Raw genomic sequence first — 23,746 nt, 5'->3', positions numbered from 1 at the left:
CATCAGTATTTATGTGGGGCAATAAAGAATACAAAAACCATTTATTTGTGATAATTGAATCTTAATTAGTATTCTTTATTAGTGTTTTTGACACAAATCCCAATTTGACTGTTATTACCAAAAGGTAATGAAGAATAGGCTTGAGCTGAAAACAGAAAACCATAGAAAACAAACCTGTTATTATTTTTATACACTGTGACCCATTTCTATCAATCATTGCCATGCATCAAGCCATCAGACGCCATATAACCATAAATAAAATGTGTTGAGTGCGTGGTTTAATGAAACATTTCCTCCTCCTGTGTCAAGCCATGAAACTTGCTGTGTTATGTTACAAATAACACGTAACGAATACATGCAACAACTTTAATAATTCCACTGTTTGTTCCATTAAGCTAACTGTTTGACTTTGAGTATTAAATATTGTGGTATATAATACTTTCAGCAGCACTACCTTGGAGGTGAAATGTGATGATCGAGAAGCTACGTGTTGTATCCCAGATCTCTCGTACGGAGCGAGCCACAAGATTCCTCACGCATCAAGTGCTATTAAGATCATGTACAACAACAAAGAAGGACGATATCTTGTGGTATAATTATAAATTAATAATATGATTTGGTTCTATCTTAATCACTGGGAGATGTTTAGTTAAAATTACAAGAATACTGTCATGTAAAGGGTGATTTTAACAAAGTCGCTTGAATCAAAATTAAACTTTAAAGTTTGAGCAGAAAGTTGTGGCCATTTACTGGATACAGCAATCCTTTATAAAATAGGCCTTAAAAACCCAGACCCTACCCCCAAAAAGAGTTGACCCTAATTGTTTTACGATTTATTTTGTTTCCTCAATTTTTCATTAAAGCCGCACACCCTAGTTCCATCCAGCGAAAATAAATTATAATTTGGTTAATCTACAAACCAGTAACACACTTGGATCACGTTTTTATCAAATGGAGTGAAAAAGCAGGTTTTATATGGATAAATACCATGGGAATCCCCATGTCCCAATTGCTTGAAATAATTTTGAAAGTTAGTATTCTGATGTCACCGGTAGATGTCGCTCGAAGCACAACAATGCCTACGTCACGACAAATTTCACAGACTTGGGGTGTGTTCCTTTCTCTCCTTGACATGTTCCAACTGTTCTGTCCTGGTTGTATCCTCTCTCCAGATATCGTAAATTATTGGTTTTAAGGGTTTGTAACGTTTTGTATTGAGACACTTACTTGTCTGAACTTTATTGTCACTGAAAATGTTCACGAACTGTGAAGAAAAATCTCACAAATGAACAACAACAAATCGGATGTTGATTGCGCGAACCGTGCACGAGAAAACAAACCGAACCAAAATGATAACGGTCACATGGTATACCAATGTCTGTATATATTGTACATCAATAATGGTTCACCATGTTTCACATTTGAAAGATATTTTCAAAATAATATTCCAGACATACAATTCAATTCAATAGAATAACATTTTTGCTTTTTAAAAATACACGTGTTCCACTTCCATGTAAAATAACCGAAAGGCTGCGAATCACCCGTTCATGTTATGCTGGTTAGCGCGTCATGTGGTCACGTGACTTGACTCTTGGAGTTCAGAGGCTTTTTGGCAAGCGATGGGAAAAACACGACTTTTTATTGCGAATATAATAAAAACGGGTACATTTTAAAAAAAATATTTTATTGATACTTCATATATATTGTAAAAGGTATATGTAGATACCAAACAATAGTGAATTACGTTTTTGATAAATATAGACCTTTAAGTAAATTCAATTTCACTATAGGAATAATTAGATATGTTGCCTAATGGAGATAGAGCTTAAAAACCCTTAGATTGGGAAGGAGTAGGGAGGGGTGGGGTGGAGTGTAGGATACTGTAGATCTTGAATTTACGCGTCCCTAAATTAATGTGAATGACGGTGGGCAGACTAAAATGCGATATGAAATTAATGCGAGTGGCCTCCCTTTGAAATATTACTTTCCTAGCAACACACGTCCGTGTACTCTTTTGGTTCAATCCAAGTTACCGTTGTCTTCAATGAGATCAACTTACTAACATATCTGTGTACACATAAGTTAACCTGTTTAGTCCTTTGTGTTTTTGGTGAGATCAACTCCAAGCATATTTTGCAGCGTTCAATTACGTTACGGGTATGGTTACATAAATCTGGTTAAACATTAGCATATATGTACCATTACAACTGTATTTTTCTAAGAATGTAGTGTAATGAAAGAAACGATCGACCTCAGGATTAGCATGCTAAAACCCATTCACACGCGATGTATCGTGTCGGCTTTTGATAAGATAGCCGAAGACCCTGCAATCATCACACATGGCTGGCATCTTGTTAGATTATTGTACAATTAGTATGTCTCGTCTACAATGAATTGTGCTCCAGTTGTTTTATAAATGCATTAGAATTTTAATCTTTGTTTTAAAAGAGTGTGGCACATAGCTTGCTGGACTAGTCAACAATTAGTCAGACTGGCCTACAATGAATTGTTTTCCAGTTGTGTTATATGTTAGAATTTTAATCTTTGTTTTGTTTTAATAACGTGGGACACAGAAAAAACAGAGAAATAAATGCGTCATATTATTAATGCGAACAACACGAGCTCGCAGTTTTCGCATTAATATTATGATTGCATTAATTTCAGGATCGACAGTATTCATATTTACAAAATAGACATACATTTGTGTACATGTAAGTGCAGCAGTCCACTTGTTTTCACTAGCCGTCGGGCATGGCAATAGTAGTTATTTACTAGCCCAACATTGAATATCACTAGTCATGGGAGTGAGGCTACCATAATCTAGAAGCCCAGTCTGGCATGGCGATAGTAATTATTTACTAGCCCAACATTGAATATCACTAGTCATGGGAGTGAGGCTACCATAGTCTAGAAGCCCAGTCTGGCATGGCGATAGTAATTATTTACTAGCCCAACATTGAATATCACTAGCCATGGGAGTGGGGCTACCATAGTCTAGAAGCCCAGTCTGGCATGGCGATAGTAGTTATTTACTAGCCCAACATTGAATATCACTAGCCATGGGAGTGGGGCTACCATAGTCTAGAAGCCCAGTCTGGCATGGTGATAGTAGTTATTTACTAGCCCAACATTGAATATCACTAGCCATGGGAGTGGGGCTACCATAGTCTAGAAGCCCTGTCTGGCATGGCGATAGTAGTTATTTACTAGCCCAACATTGAATATCACTAGCCATGGGAGTGGGGCTACCATAGTCTAGAAGCCCTGTCTGGCATGGCGATAGTAGTTATTTACTAGCCCAACATTGAATATCACTAGCCATGGGAGTGGGGCTACCATAGTCTAGAAGCCCTGTCTGGCATGGCAATAGTAGTTATTTACTAGCCCAACATTGAATATCACTAGCCATGGGAGTGGGGCTACCATAGTCTAGAAGCCCAGTCTGGCATGGCGATAGTAGTTATTTACTAGCCCAACATTGAATATCACTAGCCACGGGAGTAGGGCTACCATAGTCTAGAAGCCCTGTCTGGCATGGCAATAGTAGTTATTTACTAGCCCAACATTGAATATCACTAGCCATGGGAGTGGGGCTACCATAGTCTAGAAGCCCAGTCTGGCATGGCAATAGTAATTATTTACTAGCCCAACATTGAATATCACTAGCCACGGGAGTGGGGCTACCATAGTCTAGAAGCCCTGTCTGGCATGGCAATAGTAGTTATTTACTAGCCCAACATTGAATATCACTAGCCATGGGAGTGGGGCTACCATAGTCTAGAAGCCCAGTCTGGCATGGTGATAGTAGTTATTTACTAGCCCAACATTGAATATCACTAGCCATGGGAGTGGGGCTACCATAGTCTAGAAGCCCTGTCTGGCATGGCAATAGTAGTTATTTACTAGCCCAACATTGAATATCACTAGCCATGGGAGTGGGGCTACCATAGTCTAGAAGCCCAGTCTGGCATGGCGATAGTAGTTATTTACTAGCCCAACATTGAATATCACTAGCCATGGGAGTGGGGCTACCATAGTCTAGAAGCCCAGTCTGGCATGGCGATAGTAGTTATTTACTAGCCCAACATTGAATATCACTAGCCATGGGAGTGGGGCTACCATAGTCTAGAAGCCCAGTCTGGCATGGCGATAGTAGTTATTTACTAGCCCAACATTGAATATCACTAGCCATGGGAGTGGGGCTACCATAGTCTAGAAGCCCAGTCTGGCATGGCGATAGTAGTTATTTACTAGCCCAACATTGAATATCACTAGCCATGGGAGTGGGACTACCATAGTCTAGAAGCCCAGTCTGGCATGGCGATAGTAGTTATTTACTAGCCCAACATTGAATATCACTAGCCATGGGAGTGGGGCTACCATAGTCTAGAAGCCCAGTCTGGCATGGCGATAGTAGTTATTTACTAGCCCAACATTGAATATCACTAGCCATGGGAGTGGGGCTACCATAGTCTAGAAGCCCAGTCTGGCATGGCGATAGTAGTTATTTACTAGCCCAACATTGAATATCACTAGCCATGGGAGTGGGGCTACCATAGTCTAGAAGCCCAGTCTGGCATGGCGATAGTAGTTATTTACTAGCCCAACATTGAATATCACTAGCCATGGGAGTGGGGCTACCATAGTCTAGAAGCCCTGTCTGGCATGGCAATAGTAGTTATTTACTAGCCCAACATTGAATATCACTAGCCATGGGAGTGGGGCTACCATAGTCTAGAAGCCCAGTCTGGCATGGCGATAGTAGTTATTTACTAGCCCAACATTGAATATCACTAGCCATGGGAGTGGGGCTACCATAGTCTAGAAGCCCAGTCTGGCATGGCGATAGTAGTTATTTACTAGCCCAACATTGAATATCACTAGCCATGGGAGTGGGGCTACCATAGTCTAGAAGCCCAGTCTGGCATGGCGATAGTAGTTATTTACTAGCCCAACATTGAATATCACTAGCCATGGGAGTGGGGCTACCATAGTCTAGAAGCCCAGTCTGGCATGGCGATAGTAGTTATTTACTAGCCCAACATTGAATATCACTAGCCATGGGAGTGGGGCTACCATAGTCTAGAAGCCCAGTCTGGCATGGCGATAGTAGTTATTTACTAGCCCAACATTGAATATCACTAGCCATGGGAGTGGGGCTACCATAGTCTAGAAGCCCAGTCTGGCATGGCGATAGTAGTTATTTACTAGCCCAACATTGAATATCACTAGCCATGGGAGTGGGGCTACCATAGTCTAGAAGCCCAGTCTGGCATGGCGATAGTAGTTATTTACTAGCCCAATATTGAATATCACTAGCCATGGGAGTGGGGCTACCATAGTCTAGAAGCCCTGAGTTAGCTACGGATATTCCATTTAGAGCCAAGTGACATCATAATTTTAACTGGCTTCTCATCTATGTACACATATAAATACATAGTTTTATATTATATATTTGAGTGAAACCACCATTATGTAATATATTACTGTATTATTTTCTGACACTGTGCTGTTTAGTATTTATTTCAATGTGGCTTTGATAAACCCAAATCGGCTGAACAGTTTTGAATGGGTCAGGGGAGATAACTATATCTCATACCAGCTTCCATTAAATGTGTTTTTGTCAGCAATTTCAGTAAGAAAAAAAAGAGTGTTGTGGAAATTAAAATATGTTTAATTAAAAAAAAAACCCATTGGTCAGCATATAAATAAAAAAGAAATACTCGCTCATAGGAAAGAATGTTGTCTACTCTATAGTTTAAAATTAAATGTTCCTTATTTTTTTAGCCTATTAAACTGTTATAGATGTGATTATTCTTTTTTTAATCTGTCTACTAGTTGGAGATATATTTTATGAAAAGATATAAATTTCAAACTCCAGAGAGCAGATGAAAGTCTTCACTATGAGTAAATATTGTGTTTTATTACCCACATGGTTAATAATATCTTGGTACATATCAAACTGGTACGTCCCACTAGAATGCCAAGTGAGACGTAACACTTTTGACGTCACACGATGGCGTCATCGATTGGCGCACTACAACCTTACAAGTTACAGGAACGTCAACGAAATGAGATGAGTGATGTGAATTAAGATCGATTATGGGTAATAAATAGGATATTGAACTTGCTACCATTTCATATCATGTTTATGTCCCTCGTGAAAATTATTTCACTCGGGACATAAACATGTTACGAAATTGAAACTCGTTTAATATCCTATAAATATTTATAATTTATATACTGACCAATTGTTTTACAAATTGTATATAAAACTAAAAGTTTTTTGTTATTTGTGTGCATATGTGATTACTCTTAGGTTGTAATTATTTGTGTTATATTCTGTTTCAGGCGACACAAGACATTACGCCCGGTGACTGCCTGATAGTTGAAAAACCGTTCTCAGCGGTACTGCTGCCTGACCACTACCAGACACATTGTAATCACTGTGTTGCCGTTCTGACCTCGCCTCCATTCCCGTAGGTATATAGAACTGACGAGAGTCCTTTCTTTGTTAGTATTCAATAATTTTCACATAAAAAGCGGTATTCAGATTACAAGAATGTGGTCAAACAAAAACGTTTAATTGTATGTTTCATGTTTTTTGTTTTTGTTTTGTTTTTCTTCATGATATTGTAGTGAGAACTATTCATATAATAATGTTAGAAATGTAAATGCTGGGGGAGGCGTGGTCTATTGTGGAAATTGTTATCTGGTGTCTTTTAAATATCTACAAAATTGAAAGAAACTGCAGATATTTCAGTACATAACAAGTTTGATTTTGTAGGATATGTAACTATGAGGATATGAATTTAAAGGGACATTCCTGAGTTTGCTGCAATTTTTAAGATGTTATTGACTAACAGAGACATTTTAACAATTAATTACTGTATATTAAACGTGTTTCTGATCATTGTAATATTTGTACTAGGTTAAATTTCATTTTATTTCCTAAAATAAAACTCTTTGTACGTACAAAATTATTTGAAGACAAAATCCAGTTTAGGCTTCTTACAAATATTAAGACAACCAGAAACACATTGAATATACAGACAATGATATTCTAAACAAGAAAATATATTTAATATGTAAGTTTAATCGTAGAAATATCTTACAATGGAGCAAACTCAGGAATGTCCCTTTAACAGATGTGAGTATATACAGCCATTGTATCATTATAATTGTGTTATAGATCTCTTTTTATTATTTTAGTTGTAGAGAGTGTTGCCGGGTACAGTATTGTTCAGAGACATGTCGAAAACTGGCCTGGACCGTGTATCACCACATTGAATGTAAATACATAGACCTGCTTCATTCAGTAAGTTTTCATCACTGGAACTTGTTATAGTTTGAAATACAGGGAAAGTCTTACATACCATCTGATCAATAAGTAACAAAAATAAATGTTAATATAATTGTTACATGTTATTTATTTATTAATATATTTTCTTTTCAACATTACCTCTCCTCAACAAGTGCACCTGCCCCCCCCCCCATGAAAGTGGTCTGGTCCGAACATCCCAACAGTCAATGGGATGGCCTAAAATTCTTCACTGTATATAATTGTTACATGTTATTTATTTATTCATATGTTTTGTTGCACCTGAATTGATGTTCATATTAAAATTGCCAATATGGAACATTACACTGTAATTGTCTGCTGTGATGTTGCATGTATGTCTGAGAAAGCAGTAGAGAAGATATTCTTTGTTATATCAGTTACTTTAAAGGGACACGCCCTAGTTACGGCTAGTTGTTAACCATTACGGCGTTGTTTTTCGCTATTAAACCCATTTTTTCACAAATAAAATTGCACTTTACTTACATTTTATTATTTAAAATACACATTTCCATTCACCTGAAGTGCTTTTTGGTAATCCTGGTAATCCTGATGTTTGTAAAACCACGAAATGCATTTTTTTTTATTTCTTAAAATTCCGCGTGCACTCGAGAAAAAAAACCGTTAAGCAAGCGAGGTCCAATCTATTTTTAGAGGGAATCTTCCTGTGTAAAGGTCACAGACGTTGGTATACCACGTGACCGTTATCATTTTGGTTCGGTTTGTTTTCTCGTGCACGGTTTGCGCAATCAACATCCGATTTGTTGTCGTTTGCTTGTTCATTTGTGAGATATTTCTTCACAGTCCGTGAACATTTTCAGTAACAATAAAGTTCAGACAAGTAAGTGTCTCAATACAAAACGTTACAAACCCTTAAAACCAATAATTTTGCTAAGTCTTATGATATCTGGAGAGGGGATACAACCAGGACAGAACAGTTGGGACATGTCCAGGAGAGGTGAAAGGAACGCACCCCAAGTCTGTGAAATTTGTCGTGACGTAGGCATTGTTGTGCTTCGAGCGACATCTACTGGTGACATCAGAATACTAACTTTCAAAATTATTTCAAGCAATTGGGACATGGGAATTCCCATGGTATTTATCAATATAAAACCTGCTTTTTCACTCCATTTGATAAAAACGTGATCTAAGTGTGTTACAGGTTTGTAGATTAACCAAATTATAATTTATTTTCGCTGGGCTTTTGGACTGGTATGCATATTCAACAATATATAATGCACATTATTACTTAAAAGAGAACTGAACTCAAAAGTGAGCCTTATATGTTGGAAAGATGCATACCGGGACCACCGAGACATACTGATACTTTAAGAAATGAAAAAAGCATAATTTTAGGGTTAATATAAAAAAACGTGATTATTCCTGCTAACTGGGAGCAGCAATTTTCTTTTGTTTTCGTTGAGTCTGGTACTCAAGCTTGAGGCGAAGTGACATCAGCTTAGACCAACTCCTGTATGCACAGTGTAAACAAACGCAGTAATTTACAAGGTGCCTCGCTTTCATCAGCCTAACTTGTAAAACAACATAAATGACTTGATAATTTAATAGACTTTAACTAAATATATTTCAATTTGCATTAATAGAACGAAATGGGGTTTTAGTAGTTTTCTCTCTTAAAAAATCCAAAGAAAAAATGCATTTATAAGTCCAGTTGATCAAAGGGAAACGTCTTGTCATAAATCGCTGCATTTGTTTACACTGTGCATACAGGAATTGGTCGGAGCTGACGTCACTTCCTTCCAAACTAGGTTACCCGACGCGCCGAAAAAAAAGAGAAGGCTGCCCCCAGTTAGCAGGAATAATCACTCTAAAATTTGTTAAAGTGTCAGTATGTGTTGGTGGTCCGGGTATACATCTTTCCAACACAAGGCTCATATTTGACTTGTCTTCCTCTTCAAGATAAAGCCGCTTTTGATGTTTTATTCTTATGCATTTCTACTGGTGGGTTTTGTTGTTTTCAGATCGGGATTGCTCATCTAAGTTTAAGGACAGTTCTTGTTGCTGGCTCCAAGTATTTGAAAGGTATTAGTGGAGATACATTGTACATAAAACAATTTTGAGACCCAAAGTAAACATGAGACAGAGGAACCTGTTAAAAGTGAAACATGAGTGGATGCAAATAATGTTCTCTTTTGATTTTATACTTGACAAAATATACATGATGTTATTTTTTATTTATTCATCATTTATAGTGAATACAGCAAGATTTACAATCCATAAAATGTTCAATTGGCACACATATATACATGTAGGTAGACTTTTTATATGGATTTTATGCTTGTGTTTTTTCTTTTCAGAATTTCTAACTGCCAGAGAAGACTCATTAAGGAAGTGGGAGACAGGGTGTGGTTGTGGGCTGTCTGAGGTTTATGAGCAGGATTACTCAGCGGTTTTCAACTTGGTTTCTCACTCGGAAGAGTTGCATGTTGATGACTTGTTTCAGTATGCTTTGGTGAGTAAACACCTTTTACTGCATAAGTCTTTAATGGGTCTTTGGTGTTTAACACCAATAAAGCAAAATTCTACACTTTTATTATAGCCCAGACTTATCAATTACTGACAGCTCTATATCATTTTCATTCTCATTTATTTCATTGGTTTTTTTTGTGCTATATTATTATCTTTTTGGCTTGCATGCAGAACACCCAATAGCCGATGTATTTTTCGTGCTGGGGTGTCATTAAACATTTGTTCATTCATTCGCATGCAGAGCGTAATTGCTAGTTTGTAAAACAACATTTTCCACCTGAGTATCCTACAATCTGACAACATAAACATTTGATTACATTTAAGTTAGATCATAGTTAAAGATAACATTATCATGATTAATTTATGGCCACATTGTCCAGTTTTATTGCTGCAATATACAGTGATTGCCAACCCATTGCATTTTAACATGCTTGTCACCTGACATGGCATACTGCCTCAGTTCATTGTCATTTGCCATGCATTTCAACGTTCTGATTCTATAGTGTAATGTTTGCGTGTCATTTGTATTGATGGCAATCTTCTAAATACATAGGTGTTTTTTTGTTTTGTTTTAACAACACCATTGGAGCACATCGATTAATTAATCATCAGCTATTGGATGTCAAACATTTGGTAATTCTGACTCGGTAGTCATCAGAAGAAACCCGCTACATTTTTTCTAATGCAGAAAGGGATCACTTTCCCACAGATAGGAAAACACATACCGCGTTTTTTGTCGAGTTGTGGTACACTGGTTGGAACAAGAAAACCCCCAATCATCTGAATGGATCCACCGAGGTGGTTTGATCCTGCGATACAAGCACCTCGAGCGAGCACTCAACTGACTGAGCTAAATCCCGTCCTCTAAAAACATAGATGCAATGCTAGGCTCAAAATTATTTCATGGTGTTTTTAGTTAAGTCTAGACAGTGACAATGGATTTTGTTCTAAAAAACTGTAAGATTACAGTGTAGACAAGAATGATATACAATTATACATAAATTAAAAAAGAAAATTATCAAATTACTTTGGTTTCATATTGTCAAAGGTAAAAATTTACAAAAATAAAATTTCATTAAACTTATTAAAGATGTATGCAAATACCATTAAATAGAATAGGTATTTTGTGTATGGCTGCTGACTGTCAATCATTATACAGTCTGAACATGCATAATTTTTTGCCAGTACAGTGAAACCTGTCTAAACCAGACCCTGAACAAACCAAAATCGGCTATGTTTCATGGTCTAAAATTTTCAAAATTCTAAAATGTATCCTGGCTAAATCGAATAAATATTATGTCCCTGACTTGATCCAATTTGGACAGGTTTCACCGTATTTAATACTGAATATGTAATGGGCTTTTCTTGTGTTGTTTTAGACTGCATCATTGCTTTTAAAAGTGTTGATTCAAACTGGATGGGCAACTGTTTCAGAGACTGATGATTCAGACACTGAACCCATAAAGTCCTCTTCAGATGATCGTGAATACTCCCCTGTATCTGACAGTTTACCGACTGACTGTCTCCTCTCACCGACATGCCCTGTTAATAAAGATATTGTCTTGCTGGGCTCAGCGTTACTGCTTCACATTGAGCAGCTGGTGTGTAACGCCCACGCCATCACAGAGCTGCAGGTGTCCCAGGTGTGTGACGACGACATTGTCGACACCAAGAGTCAGGTGCGGATTGCCACGGCCATCTACCCGACTGCCAGTCTCATGAACCACGCATGTGATCCAACCATTATCTCTAGGTAGGTAGCACAGTGTTACAAACAGTTTTAGTAAACTTACTTCACAAACTTGGGATTTGACACCAAAAGTCTGCAGGCCAACTAACTTTCCGGAATTTTCCAAAAAAATGCGGAAAAATTCATCATGTACTCAGAATTCCGGAATTGATGCCAAATATCGGGAATTTTTTTTTTAAGCAACTAATTCTTATTACATTCTACATTCTAAAAATTAAATATCTTTATCACTCATTTCAACCTGAGCTCCGTTTTGTCTAGTTTTGTGCCATTACCAATGTGTGTGTCTATTGTTAACAGCCAATCAATGAAAATGTTGAGTAAACTGAAGCCATACATGAACATTTTCTTTCTTATTTTTTATACTCGAATAGTTTATGTATTCATTTTAAAGATATTTTAAATATAGATTTATGTTCCTGTGGGGCCAGCATTGCTTCTATGGCGATGCATGCAATTTTGCCACTGTGGATGAAAACATGAATATATAACAGAAGAACGCTACGATCGTACAAAAACAAAAGAAACTGGACCCACAATTGTCTTCTTTCCATTGGCTTTCACATGCAACATTTGACTAAATAATATCTGGCCACCACTAATCTATCACGCATCTTTGATATTAATATATCTACCGATGTTATTTTATTCAAGTAAGTTAAACAATAATACGATTTTTTTTCTTTACACTGGCAACCCAAAAGTGTTACTCTAATAGTAATGTAAGCCTAATGCAGAACGGTAGCAAGTCTTGTGGGTAGTGGTTTCATCCCCGAACCAGTTTGCCACAAATCAGTTCGACCCCACTACATGCATGTGATGTAATAGTGCAAATTTGGCAATGTACCTACATAAAAATAACATTGGTCCTAAGTTTGTCACTTTATTGCTAATCTATAGGTGGGAGTCTTAAATTGTAATACAATATTTGCTAATAAAGTGGGTTTTTAAGGTTTTTTTGTGTGAACTTATGGGAAAGTTCCAATTCACATACAAATACACAAATGTAATTATATACTCATTTGTATTGTCTTTTTGCAAATATATGTCAAACATGACATTTTCCACGCTGTTTAAAATTACCTTCACGAAAATGGTGTTTTCGCGTGCTTTAAATTCTGTGTTGTAATATTTCCATTAGGTTGGTCGCCCATGTGTTGAGGCCCATTTTGTAATAAACGACCCATTTTGTAATATGTACCCATTTTGTAATAAAAAACGACCCATTTTGTAATATGTACCCATTTTGTAATAAAAAACGACCCATTCTGTAATAAACGTAGGTACCCATTTTGTAATAAAATCGGATCCATTTTGTAATAATAAATAGGTGCCCATTTTGTAATAAAAAAAATGCCCATTCTGTAATAAAGGCTTAAAACGTCAGATTACAACATAGGTGTAGGCCTTTGTTTAATATATACAAAGTGAAATAATATTAAACTTTGTGTTTAGATTTATTTCGATGGTCGATGGTTCGCCTGGGATACGAAATTTCTAACGCTAACCCTATAAATATACATTGTTTTCTTGTTCCAACCAGTGCTATTCGGTTGGGGTATGAAGAACCAAGTATGTTCTACAGCTGTGTATCAAAAATAGTAGCTTGTGTGGGTAGTCTGTATCATAATTATCGGAACAGCAACAGCTGATTAAAATACTTTGTGATGTTAAAGAAGCATACATTAAAGATTTAATTAATATTGATAAGTGTATTAGTTTGGCATAAAAATTATAAGTTAAGGCACTCTCTTGTCTAAAAGCATACTAGTTGTCACTTTTCTTTTATACTGTTTGTGAATGTAATACTTTTATGCATGTAGGTAACATTTAGTTTATATATTTCATTGTATTATTACCTAACATGAAAACCAAAAGCGTGTAATTGATGAATATAATAATTGAATTCTCTTGTGCGTTTATACATACTGTGTATATATGCTGTGCTGATAAGCTTACTAATATGGAGAATAGTGGTACTTTCGGTGATCATATCACCCTGCAGCGAGCTGCGCAATTGTTCTTTGTGAACATTTTAATATTTTCTAGTCTCGGACCTCATGCAACAACCTTACTATCTCCCTCAACTCATTTTAATCCAGCATTGCCAACACTCGTTCTTGGTCATATTGCTGAAGGTCACGGGGAACATAACGTCAGTTTAAGTAATTCAGCCGAAATAGTTCATGGCACTATACATCGTTTACAGTCTGACGATGATTCTATATTAGATGATGATCACGAGTATCCTTCTCTTGTAACACATTCCACACCAGTAACTGACGGTGATACGGAATGTCTAATTAGCAACACCGGTATAATTAATGCATCTAACAAAGGGGAGTGCGGTGACGGACGGGCTTTACCAAACGAGATTTTTAAGGAAATCATTAGATGGTGTATGTATGATGACTGTCACATGCTCGGAACGTTTAATAGGGTATCCACAGGACTTAGAAAACTGACAGAATCTTTCTTACCAGAAATACATATTGACGATTTCTCAGCTGAACGACTGCATTTATGTGGCGCACTTGAAAAAGTTATGTGTTCAGAAATTAATTAGAATTGCGGGTAAAAACAGTGGGCTTGGCCTGAGAATACGACAGTTATTCTCACAAAACCGCAGATGGTACAGTGCCTGGTTGGTTGTTTCCGCGTTATATTTTGGGAAATTTATCATAAACGATATATTTTGGAAATGATCGAATTTCTTACATTTTTAAATTTCATATTATTCATCATATGGTGGTTACGATCACTAATCATTATTCTATTTCGGCAGTCCTCTAACGACATCCTGCTTCTGCATAATAATAATGTTAGAATAAGTTGTATTGGGAAAAGAAAATTATAAATGATACGCAACCAAATGGACGCTCTCTCTCTCTCTCTCTCTCTCTCTCTCTCTCTCTCTCTCTCTCTCTCTCTCTCTCTCTCTCTCTCTCTCTCTCTCTCTGTGTGTGTCTGTGTGTCCATCTTTGTATTTATCTGTGTGTGTCTCTGTGAATATATAGTTTGGATAACGGTGTTTTTTTTCATGAAAATTTTCATTATTCAAGGAGAACTTTCCTTTGTTAGAAACGATGACGGTTTGGCCAACAACTTTCAGTTCTTTTTGCAATACAGGTCTGTCTGTCTGTTTCTCTCTCTCCCTCACTGTTTCTCTGTATGTCTCATTATATCTGTATCTCTGTCTGTTTCTCTCTGCTTATCTGTCTGTTTTTCTCTCTGCTTGTCTGTCTGTCTGTCTGTCTGTCTGTCTGTCTGTCTGTCTGTCTCTCTCTCTCTCTGTGTGTCTGTGTGTCCATCTTTGTATTTATCTGTGTGTGTCTCTGTGAATATATAGTTTTGAAAACAAGGTTTTTTTTCCAGTTCTTTTCAAAATATACGTTTATTTTTCAGTGAATTCATACATTTATAATAATATTAATTGTTGACTTCAGGAGGAAGTACCTGTACATGCTTATAATTTATGTAAAAAATAAACCGGTTTTGATACACAATGTTCCTTATCGAAATATTATTAGCACATTTATGAATTAACTTAAATAGTTCCTATTGTCATGCATAAAGGATAGTTCATGTTCAGTTACTACGATTTAACATTTCCTGACACTTCTAGTGTCTCACATGGTATATTTTTAATCTATGGGATCGTTCAATTAGTTGTGCAGCAATTTATTCAAATACATCAAATCTTATTCAAAATTCTGTAATATTATTACAGTGTATATATTTAAAATGTTCATATTTATGGGATTATTAGCAAATGTATATAGAAGTTTAGAAAGAAATATATATATATATACCTAATATTGCCGGTAACCATAACAAAAGAAGAATAAGAATAAGAAAGGCAAGTGTGGGTAGTTATATATATATATATATATATATATATATATATATATATATATATATTATATATATATATATATATGCATTCAAGACCGCATATGAGCACATAGTCAGGCGGCAAACTAAAGTACAGTGTAAGCGGTAAATCGGTTAAGGGACAGTACCTGTACACAATAATTGTAGAATTAACTTCCACAACCATCGGCTGAATGATCACATGTGTTTTATGTGTATTGTTCACTTTCTCGTGGTGGGTGGGGGATGGGGTAGGGCGGCTGGGGTGTGTGCGGAGGGAATGTCAGTGGGAAATCACTTTTGACGGATACTAGTTTGAGTGTATTTCAGCTTAAGTAGTTGTTGATTAAACCCACTGTTTTTAATCAGCTGCTGCTACGGCTTTACAACACATTCATATAGGTTACTTTCTCTTACACATATCTACACTTAGATTATAATGTAACAGTCGTGGCGTAATGGGGGGGGGGGGGGGGGAGGAACTGGTTGGAACGGCAAAAAGCCCAATTGATGTGTTCACCGAGGAGGTTCTATCCTGTTACCCAAGTCCCCCAGGCGAAGGTTCAACCGATTAAGCTAGATCCCACCCCGATCATGATAGATAATACCACACGATGGGTTACGAAAAACAGCAAGGATATTTTATATGCACTTTTCCATAGTCAGGATAGTACATACCAGGGCTTTTAGTATACCAGTTTTAGGGTACTGGTTGGAACAGACAAAAAACCCAATTTGTGTGTCCACAGAAGTTCGATCCTGCGACACAAGCACCTCAATCGAGCGGTCTGGAGTAATGGATGAATGGAAAAACTGAATAGGTTCACTTACAGAATCAACCTTAAGACATATTCGTATCCCTGACGAACTCCCAACCACTGAATAAAATCTAAACACAAAGTTTAAAATTATTTCAATTTGTATATATTTAACATCTATGTCGTATTCTGACGTTTTAAGCCTTTATTACAGAATGGGCATTTTTTTAATTACAAAATGGGTACCTATTTATATTACAAAATGGGTCCGATTTTATTACAAAATGGGTACCTACGTTTATTACAGAATGGGTCGTTTTTTATTACAAAATGGGTACTTATTACAAAATGGGTCGTTTTTTATTACAAAATGGGTACATATTACAAAATTGGTCGTTTATTACAAAATGGGCCTCAACACCCATGCCTTTGACACCAAGAGTCAGGTGCGGATTGCCATGGCAATCTACCCGACTACCAGTCTCATAAACCATGTGTGTGATCCCACCATTATCTCTAGGTAGATGGCACAGTGTTACAAACAGTTTTAGTGAATTTACTGACTCCACAAAGTTGGAATTTGACACCAAGATCACATTTATCCAAGTATTGTAGTTTTGGAGATATAAAATTTTAATGATGGGCTGCTGACAATTTAGGAAATTGATCACCATCATGTTCACACCAACTCTTGAAAATATTTTATATTTCCATAAATTCAGCACTCTCTCTCTCTCTCTCTCTCTCTCTCTCTCGTTGTCTCTCTACACATAATTTAAACTCTGCTTAGGTGCTGTTTAACAAATATTAATTTTTTCTTTTTCTTTCTAATCTGAACTTGCCCTATAGACAACAACATGACTGAAAAAAGTATTCCAACACACTCATTCTTGTAGTTCATAACATTGACTTATGTAATTTTTACCCAGGTCCTTATTCTGTAGGTACTACATGTGTATTAACACAAGTATTTCAGCAATTCTAATTTTCTGAACCACAAGAATGACACCAATATACTGTGCTAATGAAATAGACTACAAGACAGAATTATTACATATTTCATATCCAATAGCCGATGATTAATTAATCGATGTCTAATCTCATTAAATGTGAATAACACATTGAATAATTATGATAGTACTGTGGAAACATGAAGAGTTGTCTTGGCACCCAACAAACCCCAACCCTAGAAAGTCCTGTTAGGATTGTAAAACAAGCCAATGAATCTTGTTTAATTTAATTCCATTGATGGTGTAATTGTAACAAGAATATTTGGACTTTTTTTTCAGTTTTCATAAAGATGTTCTTGTGATTCGAGCAGTAAAACCTGTTGTTGCTGGTGAAGAAATATTCAACTGTTATGGTTAGTGACACATAGAAAACTTTACGTGCTTTCCAACACTAGAGACTTGGCACCATGTCTGCTTGAAAAACATTTTCATAGATAAAATTCATAATATACTTTGTATTCAGCAGGGCTTCTAGAATTGTTATAAAATCCACTAGCCATGGGATCAGTGATTTTAAAAATTTACTAGCCACGATTAAAAATTCACTAGCCCTACTTTACTTTATTAACACAATTTTACTAAATAATAGTAACAATCAGATATGTCACCTATAAAACTTAAAAACACTAACATTGGGGAGTGGGGTAGGATATTCAGATTTACAAAATAAACTGCAGCATTTGACCCAAAAATTTCACTAGCCAACAGGTGTGTCAATAGTAGTTATTTACTAGCCCAACATTGAATATCACTAGTCATGGAAGTGGGGCTACCATAATCTAGAAGCCCTGTATTGATCAGGGTTTTTTATTGTTTTTTCAAGGAGCCAATGGCAAAGGTTTTTACACTTGCCTGAATTTTTGTTAGAAGTCTCCTAAAAACTGAAGAAGTGGCCTTCTATCTTGGATATCTGTTTTGTTAGTTTCAGTATTCTGATTGTGTTTTTAGTTTTTTAATTTCTGATACCCAAACTATGAGCTAAAAACTAATTTGTCTATAGAAGCTTCAGAGTGCATACTTTATCTGGTTTATCAGAATTGACAGTGCAACATTATCAAGGCATTCACAGTCTTAGCAAAAATCATCATGTATTCTTAAATTTACTTTGTGATTAAAAAAATACTTGGTGGAATTGTTACATCTGCTGTACTATAAAATAACAGATCTGGTTTGTCAAATAAATAGAACATGTTAATGTTGCCTTTGTTTTTAGAATGTGTTCAGGTTTTTTTGTTGTTAAATATTGTGATATGTCTGGTGGTTTATTGCTGTTCTTGTTGTACAGGTCCACATATGAGGAGAATGAAGTATTCAGAAAGACAGCAATGTTTGAGAGATCAATACTTCTTTGAATGCATATGTCCAGCATGCATTCAGCAGAAGGATCAAGATAGGCAGTTTGAGGTTTGTCGTATTAGTATTTTTTTAGTTTTTCAATAATTAACTTATTTTCCTTCTTGATCATTAACAACATTTTAATGCAAAATTCAGAACATAAATTTTGTTTCCTCCTAGTAAATAGATGGTATTCAGTTTACTTATAGGAACAAGTGAACATTTTAAACATAATTATGGCAAATTTCTATCTACTCGTTCAAATAATGATAATTTGTATATTACTTATAGCCTTTTTTGATATTTCTTGTATTTCTGACGTTAAGGTATACAGTATATTGTATCAAATACATGTCTTGTTAGTACATCTTATTTGTTATTTGTAGGCGTTCAAGTGTGGAAGTTGTGATGGAATGGTTATAAAGTCTGTTGAGGGATTCCAGTGCTCTGACTGTCATCGGGAGCTGGACGTCACAAACCACAGTCAGCAGTTGGAAACTGCATCACGACTCTTTACAGAGGCATTGTCACTGCTGGAGCAATCTCAGATACGAGGTATTTCTCCACAAACCTTTAAAGCTGTTAAATGAATGATAAAATGTTTATACAAGAATAAGGGAAGGAGACAATAATAAGTTTAGATTCTTTTCGTGTTTACCAAATGTTTTTTACTGGTTATTTTATTTTTGAGTTTAGGGTAAATAGAAAGTGAAGAAAGTTGAAAAACTAAATTAGAATCTATGAAACTTCATACATTTTGACAACTTATGCACGTATCCTAACTAGATGGTTTTTAACTTAAAGGGTGCACCAGGTTTATTATTATTATTTTTTAAATCAAGTTTAGTATCAAAATGAAGTGCCTAAATTTGTTGACATGATTATATATTAATTTGTATTAGATGCAAGTGTTTGCTACCTGCTTAAAGTGTTCCTATTACTATGTATTGTTTTACTAGGAGCAGTGAAACAGTTTAAAGACTGTCAGGACATTCGTCAAAGAATTTTGTACAGGCACCACAAACAGTTGGCCGAGGTGGAGGATTGTTTAGCCAGGTGTTATGCCATGATAGGTTTGTAGTCTCCAGTCGTAGTACTTGGATTTGTCTGCTTTTATCATTAACTGTACATATAGTTTTTGTTTTCACAGAAAATTACCAATATGTACTTTTGGAGGTTTCAGATATCTTTCTTAATCCTAATGTTTCCAGGGAACAAATTTTAAAATATTAGGCACCCTAAAATCTATTAATGTGATTTCTTTTACTTATACTTAGGTAACCAAATGTTTGGTTAAATGTGAATTATATTTGTGTACATGTAATCATGGTTTATCTAATAACTTGCCTCAGACATGCAATTAATTGATCAATGTGCTCCAGTGGTGTCCTTAAACAAAACAAAGTTCCTTTTTTTCAAACTTGCACTGAATTTACATTTTAATGATAATAACATCAGCTGATATGGTTGGTTACATCACAGCAAAATATGATGTAACAATATCTTATTGCAAATCATTAAGAGACAGCTTCTTTGATGATACTTTGTAAAGTGCCAGTATTTTGGTAAAGTACCAGTTTAGATTGATCACAAGTATTTTTCGCTATTACATTAACATTGGCTACTCATGTGCAGGGCACTAGGTGTCAAAAACCAAAACAAAACACTTTTTGGAATATTAGAGTGGTTCTAGTGATCCATAAAACTTCCTATTTTAATATTATCGCATGAACTGATTGGCGTTTCACGTCAAGTTACAGCTACGTAACCATCATACAAACAAAACGACTGTTCCTGTGAAATGTGCCCTGTGTTTCCAATATATTTCCCATACCTGACATTAGGTAAAGTTTACACATTACAAGTTACATTACTGAAGTGTTTGAGGGAGATCAGATAAAAGAATGCCGCAGTGTTTAATTTTGAGCTTGAAATTGGGAGTTATTTAACAAAACATAAGTTTACATATGCAACTAGTAGTTATAGCTGTCATATGTTTTGGGTCTATTTCACGCAGAAAATCACATAACACAAAAGATGGACCATTGTAAGGATAAAAGAAAACAAAATATATCAAACTATATTAGTTGCACTGTTAATAGTAATACAAATTGTGGTTTAGTTGTAGATTTAAATTTACATGCAAAAGTACATTTACAATGTTGTTGTTTTTTAAATTGGTCTCTGGTTTACTGTTCCTATCTTACATGACTGCTGTGCTGTTTTAGCAAATGTATGTCTGAAATAACACACATTATTTGGATTTCAATTTCAGGTGAGTTTGACAATGCATGTCAGCACTTGAACAGGAGTGTGGCCACCACCAGATTGATCCACGGTGAAAACAGCATAGAACTGGCGTACGAGCTCCAGAAACTGGCAGAAATCTTGTTCAATGCAAGGAAAGTTGCTCTCTGTTTGGAGACAATTGATAAAGCTTTGAAGATTTTTCGTCTTCACTTTGGAGATTCTCATTCCACAGTGGATGATCTTACTGAGATGAAAGAATGCTTAGACAAGTATTCACTTGCTGCATGCAACAATAAAAACTAATGCGTATGAAGAAATTTGTCAGCCTTGTTTCTTTGATTAAAGTGTAAAGCCCCATACATTATCACATGACGTTAACACTCGATACATTCAATTAAGATCTATCTGTGTTATCAATGTTTTGTTTTGATTACTGAAAGACAAATTGAAAAAGAAAAATACTTCCTATACATTCATTTAAGATCTATCTGTATTATAATTTTATTCAGGTTAACTATGTCCTTGAAATGGTTCACTTGAGATTGGTTTACTTAACAAATTTCTTTTTTTTTCCTTATTTTTCTTAATTGTAATTTTTTGGTTCTCAATAGATACAAATAGAGTGGTGCTAAATTTCCTTTTTTCTTTTAGTAAAGAAATTTTATTGCGATTATAATATTAAGCATGCACATTTACCAGTATAACATTTCCATGGTGTCAACTATCTTCATTACACTTCAGACAAAAGGATGTAAAATATGAAATTATATGTACTTCCAGACTTGTACAGGAAATTGTACAGGAGCTATTTAGACTGCGGTGAGCAAAATGTTTAGAAGGGTTTTAGTTAATGCTACCCCAGAAAATAAGGTGAAAAATGAGGAAAATATGCTTGGAGCTGTGGAGGTTTTGCCCTCTGCGCACACGCCTAGCTTTACCTTATGAAAATATAAACCAATAAGTTAAAACAAGTAAGGTACCATACACATTTCTTGAAGGAATGGTACAAGAAAGAATAGAAGAGAAATGACATTTGAAAGCTTTGTCCAATACATCAGTCTTTCAAGCATCAAGCATACCATCAGACAACCGCCGCCAAACCAATCACGTTCCCTCACACATCCGTCAGCGTACCGTTCATGGAGTCCCCTGTACACACGTGCTCTTCCATCGGCAAAGGAGACCGAGAAACGGGACTCGTCAGAGAAAACAATGCTCCGGTAAAAGGCTGGTGGATGATTACAATTCTGGCAGTCTCGCAGCACGATGTCGCGGTGTCATGATGTTACCGTTGTATGGGCGTCTGCATCTGAGTCCAGCCGTTCTGAGTCGACGGATGACCGTCATCAGATGAATATGCCTTCTATGACGTCCTGTCGTGTTGCTTGCTGTCATCGTCGCAGTTCTGAACCGGTCACGGAGGTGGTGTCGTCGAATCTGCCGATCTTGGCGTGGGGTCGATCACGGACACTCCCGGTCTGTTGGTGACGTTCAACAAGTCGTCCAATAGTTGATGGATGGACTCTGAAGGTCCTAGCAACTTGGCTTTGCGAAGTCCCCCCTTGAACCATGCCCAACGCTCGCTCCCTTTGTTCTTCTACGAGTCGTGGCATTTTTAATGTGACGAGGAATATGACACCGTTACCAGACTTTTATGTGTCCACATACTGGCATTTCACGTGCATTGCATGCAACATGATTGAGCATGTAGTGAACGCATTTCACACCATTTTGTGTGTTTCTGCTATTGTATGTGTAACGAGAACAAAACCAGGATTAAAACCCAGACAAAAGTACCAATCAATGGCTTCCTCTCATAAATTGTTATTTTAAGTCCAATAAATATATTTTTCATTAATCACAACAAAATATTGAAAAATATCTGTTTTGCGTTTTCATTGTGTGTCAGTATATATATATAGGGTAATTCATTGGAAGTGATTTTTTTGCAGCTGAAACGCTGCGCTAGTGTGGGACAGTCTTAAAGGCATTGCAACGCCATAAAAATAATTATGCTTACGACGTCATTTACAATTTGAGTCTATACTCTAAAAGTTTTATAAGTTCAAGTCTTGATCTTTGTATCATTTTCAGTCGACTTGTATTCCCTGTGTACCATATGTCCGACGCCATATAACCGTAAATACAATGTGTTGAGCGCGTCGTTAAATAAAACATTTTCTTCCTTTGTATTCGCTGTGTAGCCCAGTCTGTTCAAATTATCTGCAGACAACATACTTTGTAGAATCAGCCTGTTCAGATTATCTGCAGACGACATGCTCTGTAGAACCAGCCTGTTCAAATTCTGTGCAGGCGACATTCTTTGTAGAATAAGCCTGTTCAAATTCTCTGTAGAATGAGCCTGTTCAAATTTTCTGCAGACGACATACTCTGTACAATCGGCCTGTTCATACTCTGTAGAATCAGCCTGTTCATACTCTGTACAATCAGCCTGTTCATACTCTGTACAGTCGGCCTGTTCATATGGAGTTTTGGGTGGTGCAAAAACAAAATAGAAAAAGGTCCACTTGGTTCATATTCGACCACCCCCCCCCCCCCCCCCCCCCCACCCCCCCAGGTCCAGATCACGCTACGCCCCTGCTTTATACAATTGTATGTTCTCGTATGTTTATGTGTCGGAAGATAATGCATTGCCCACCCACCACACGCCCAGTTCAAAATCAAATTAATATGTGTAGGCCTCCGCACAATTGCCTTCGTCCGATGACTGTAATATGGTAGGATCTTCATAATGGTTATGCGACTTGAGATTTTATTTGGTTATAGAACATACTTTAACCTTTCTAGTAATCAAATACTGATAGCTGCCTTTGTACTTGAAGATTACAAATTTTATCTTGAAGCCATAACAAGCACTCCATTCTCGATCTTTTTAACTTGCCGTCAGTCTGATTTTCTGTAATCAAAAAGCCATACT

General features: G+C 36.4%; 1 protein-coding gene across 2 annotated transcripts in view; it reads left to right on the top strand.

The window, feature by feature from the left end:
- LOC121381965 (SET and MYND domain-containing protein 4-like) overlaps positions 1–21,121 on the top strand; it is a 32,207-nt gene extending 11,086 nt beyond the window's left edge. The window contains exons 7-17 of one of the 2 annotated variants that reach the window (XM_041511402.1): positions 449–590; positions 6,355–6,482; positions 7,216–7,321; positions 9,325–9,385; positions 9,661–9,815; positions 11,212–11,585; positions 17,503–17,576; positions 18,509–18,627; positions 18,945–19,113; positions 19,518–19,631; positions 20,834–21,121. In XM_041511402.1, the coding sequence (XP_041367336.1) occupies positions 449–590; positions 6,355–6,482; positions 7,216–7,321; positions 9,325–9,385; positions 9,661–9,815; positions 11,212–11,585; positions 17,503–17,576; positions 18,509–18,627; positions 18,945–19,113; positions 19,518–19,631; positions 20,834–21,111 (1,720 nt within the window). In that variant the 3' untranslated portion in view covers positions 21,112–21,121. Of the gene's footprint in view, positions 1–445; positions 591–6,354; positions 6,483–7,215; positions 7,322–9,324; positions 9,386–9,660; positions 9,816–11,211; positions 11,586–17,502; positions 17,577–18,508; positions 18,628–18,944; positions 19,114–19,517; positions 19,632–20,833 lie in introns of both variants that reach the window. The other variant, XM_041511401.1, reaches the window with a different exon arrangement.
- Positions 21,122–23,746: the final 2,625 nt, after the last annotated feature.

Source organism: Gigantopelta aegis, chromosome 9, assembly GCF_016097555.1.
Source record: "Gigantopelta aegis isolate Gae_Host chromosome 9, Gae_host_genome, whole genome shotgun sequence".
In the NCBI taxonomy this organism is placed as follows: Eukaryota; Metazoa; Mollusca; class Gastropoda; order Neomphalida; family Peltospiridae; genus Gigantopelta; species Gigantopelta aegis.
This window is presented reverse-complemented; position numbering and strand designations above follow the sequence as displayed.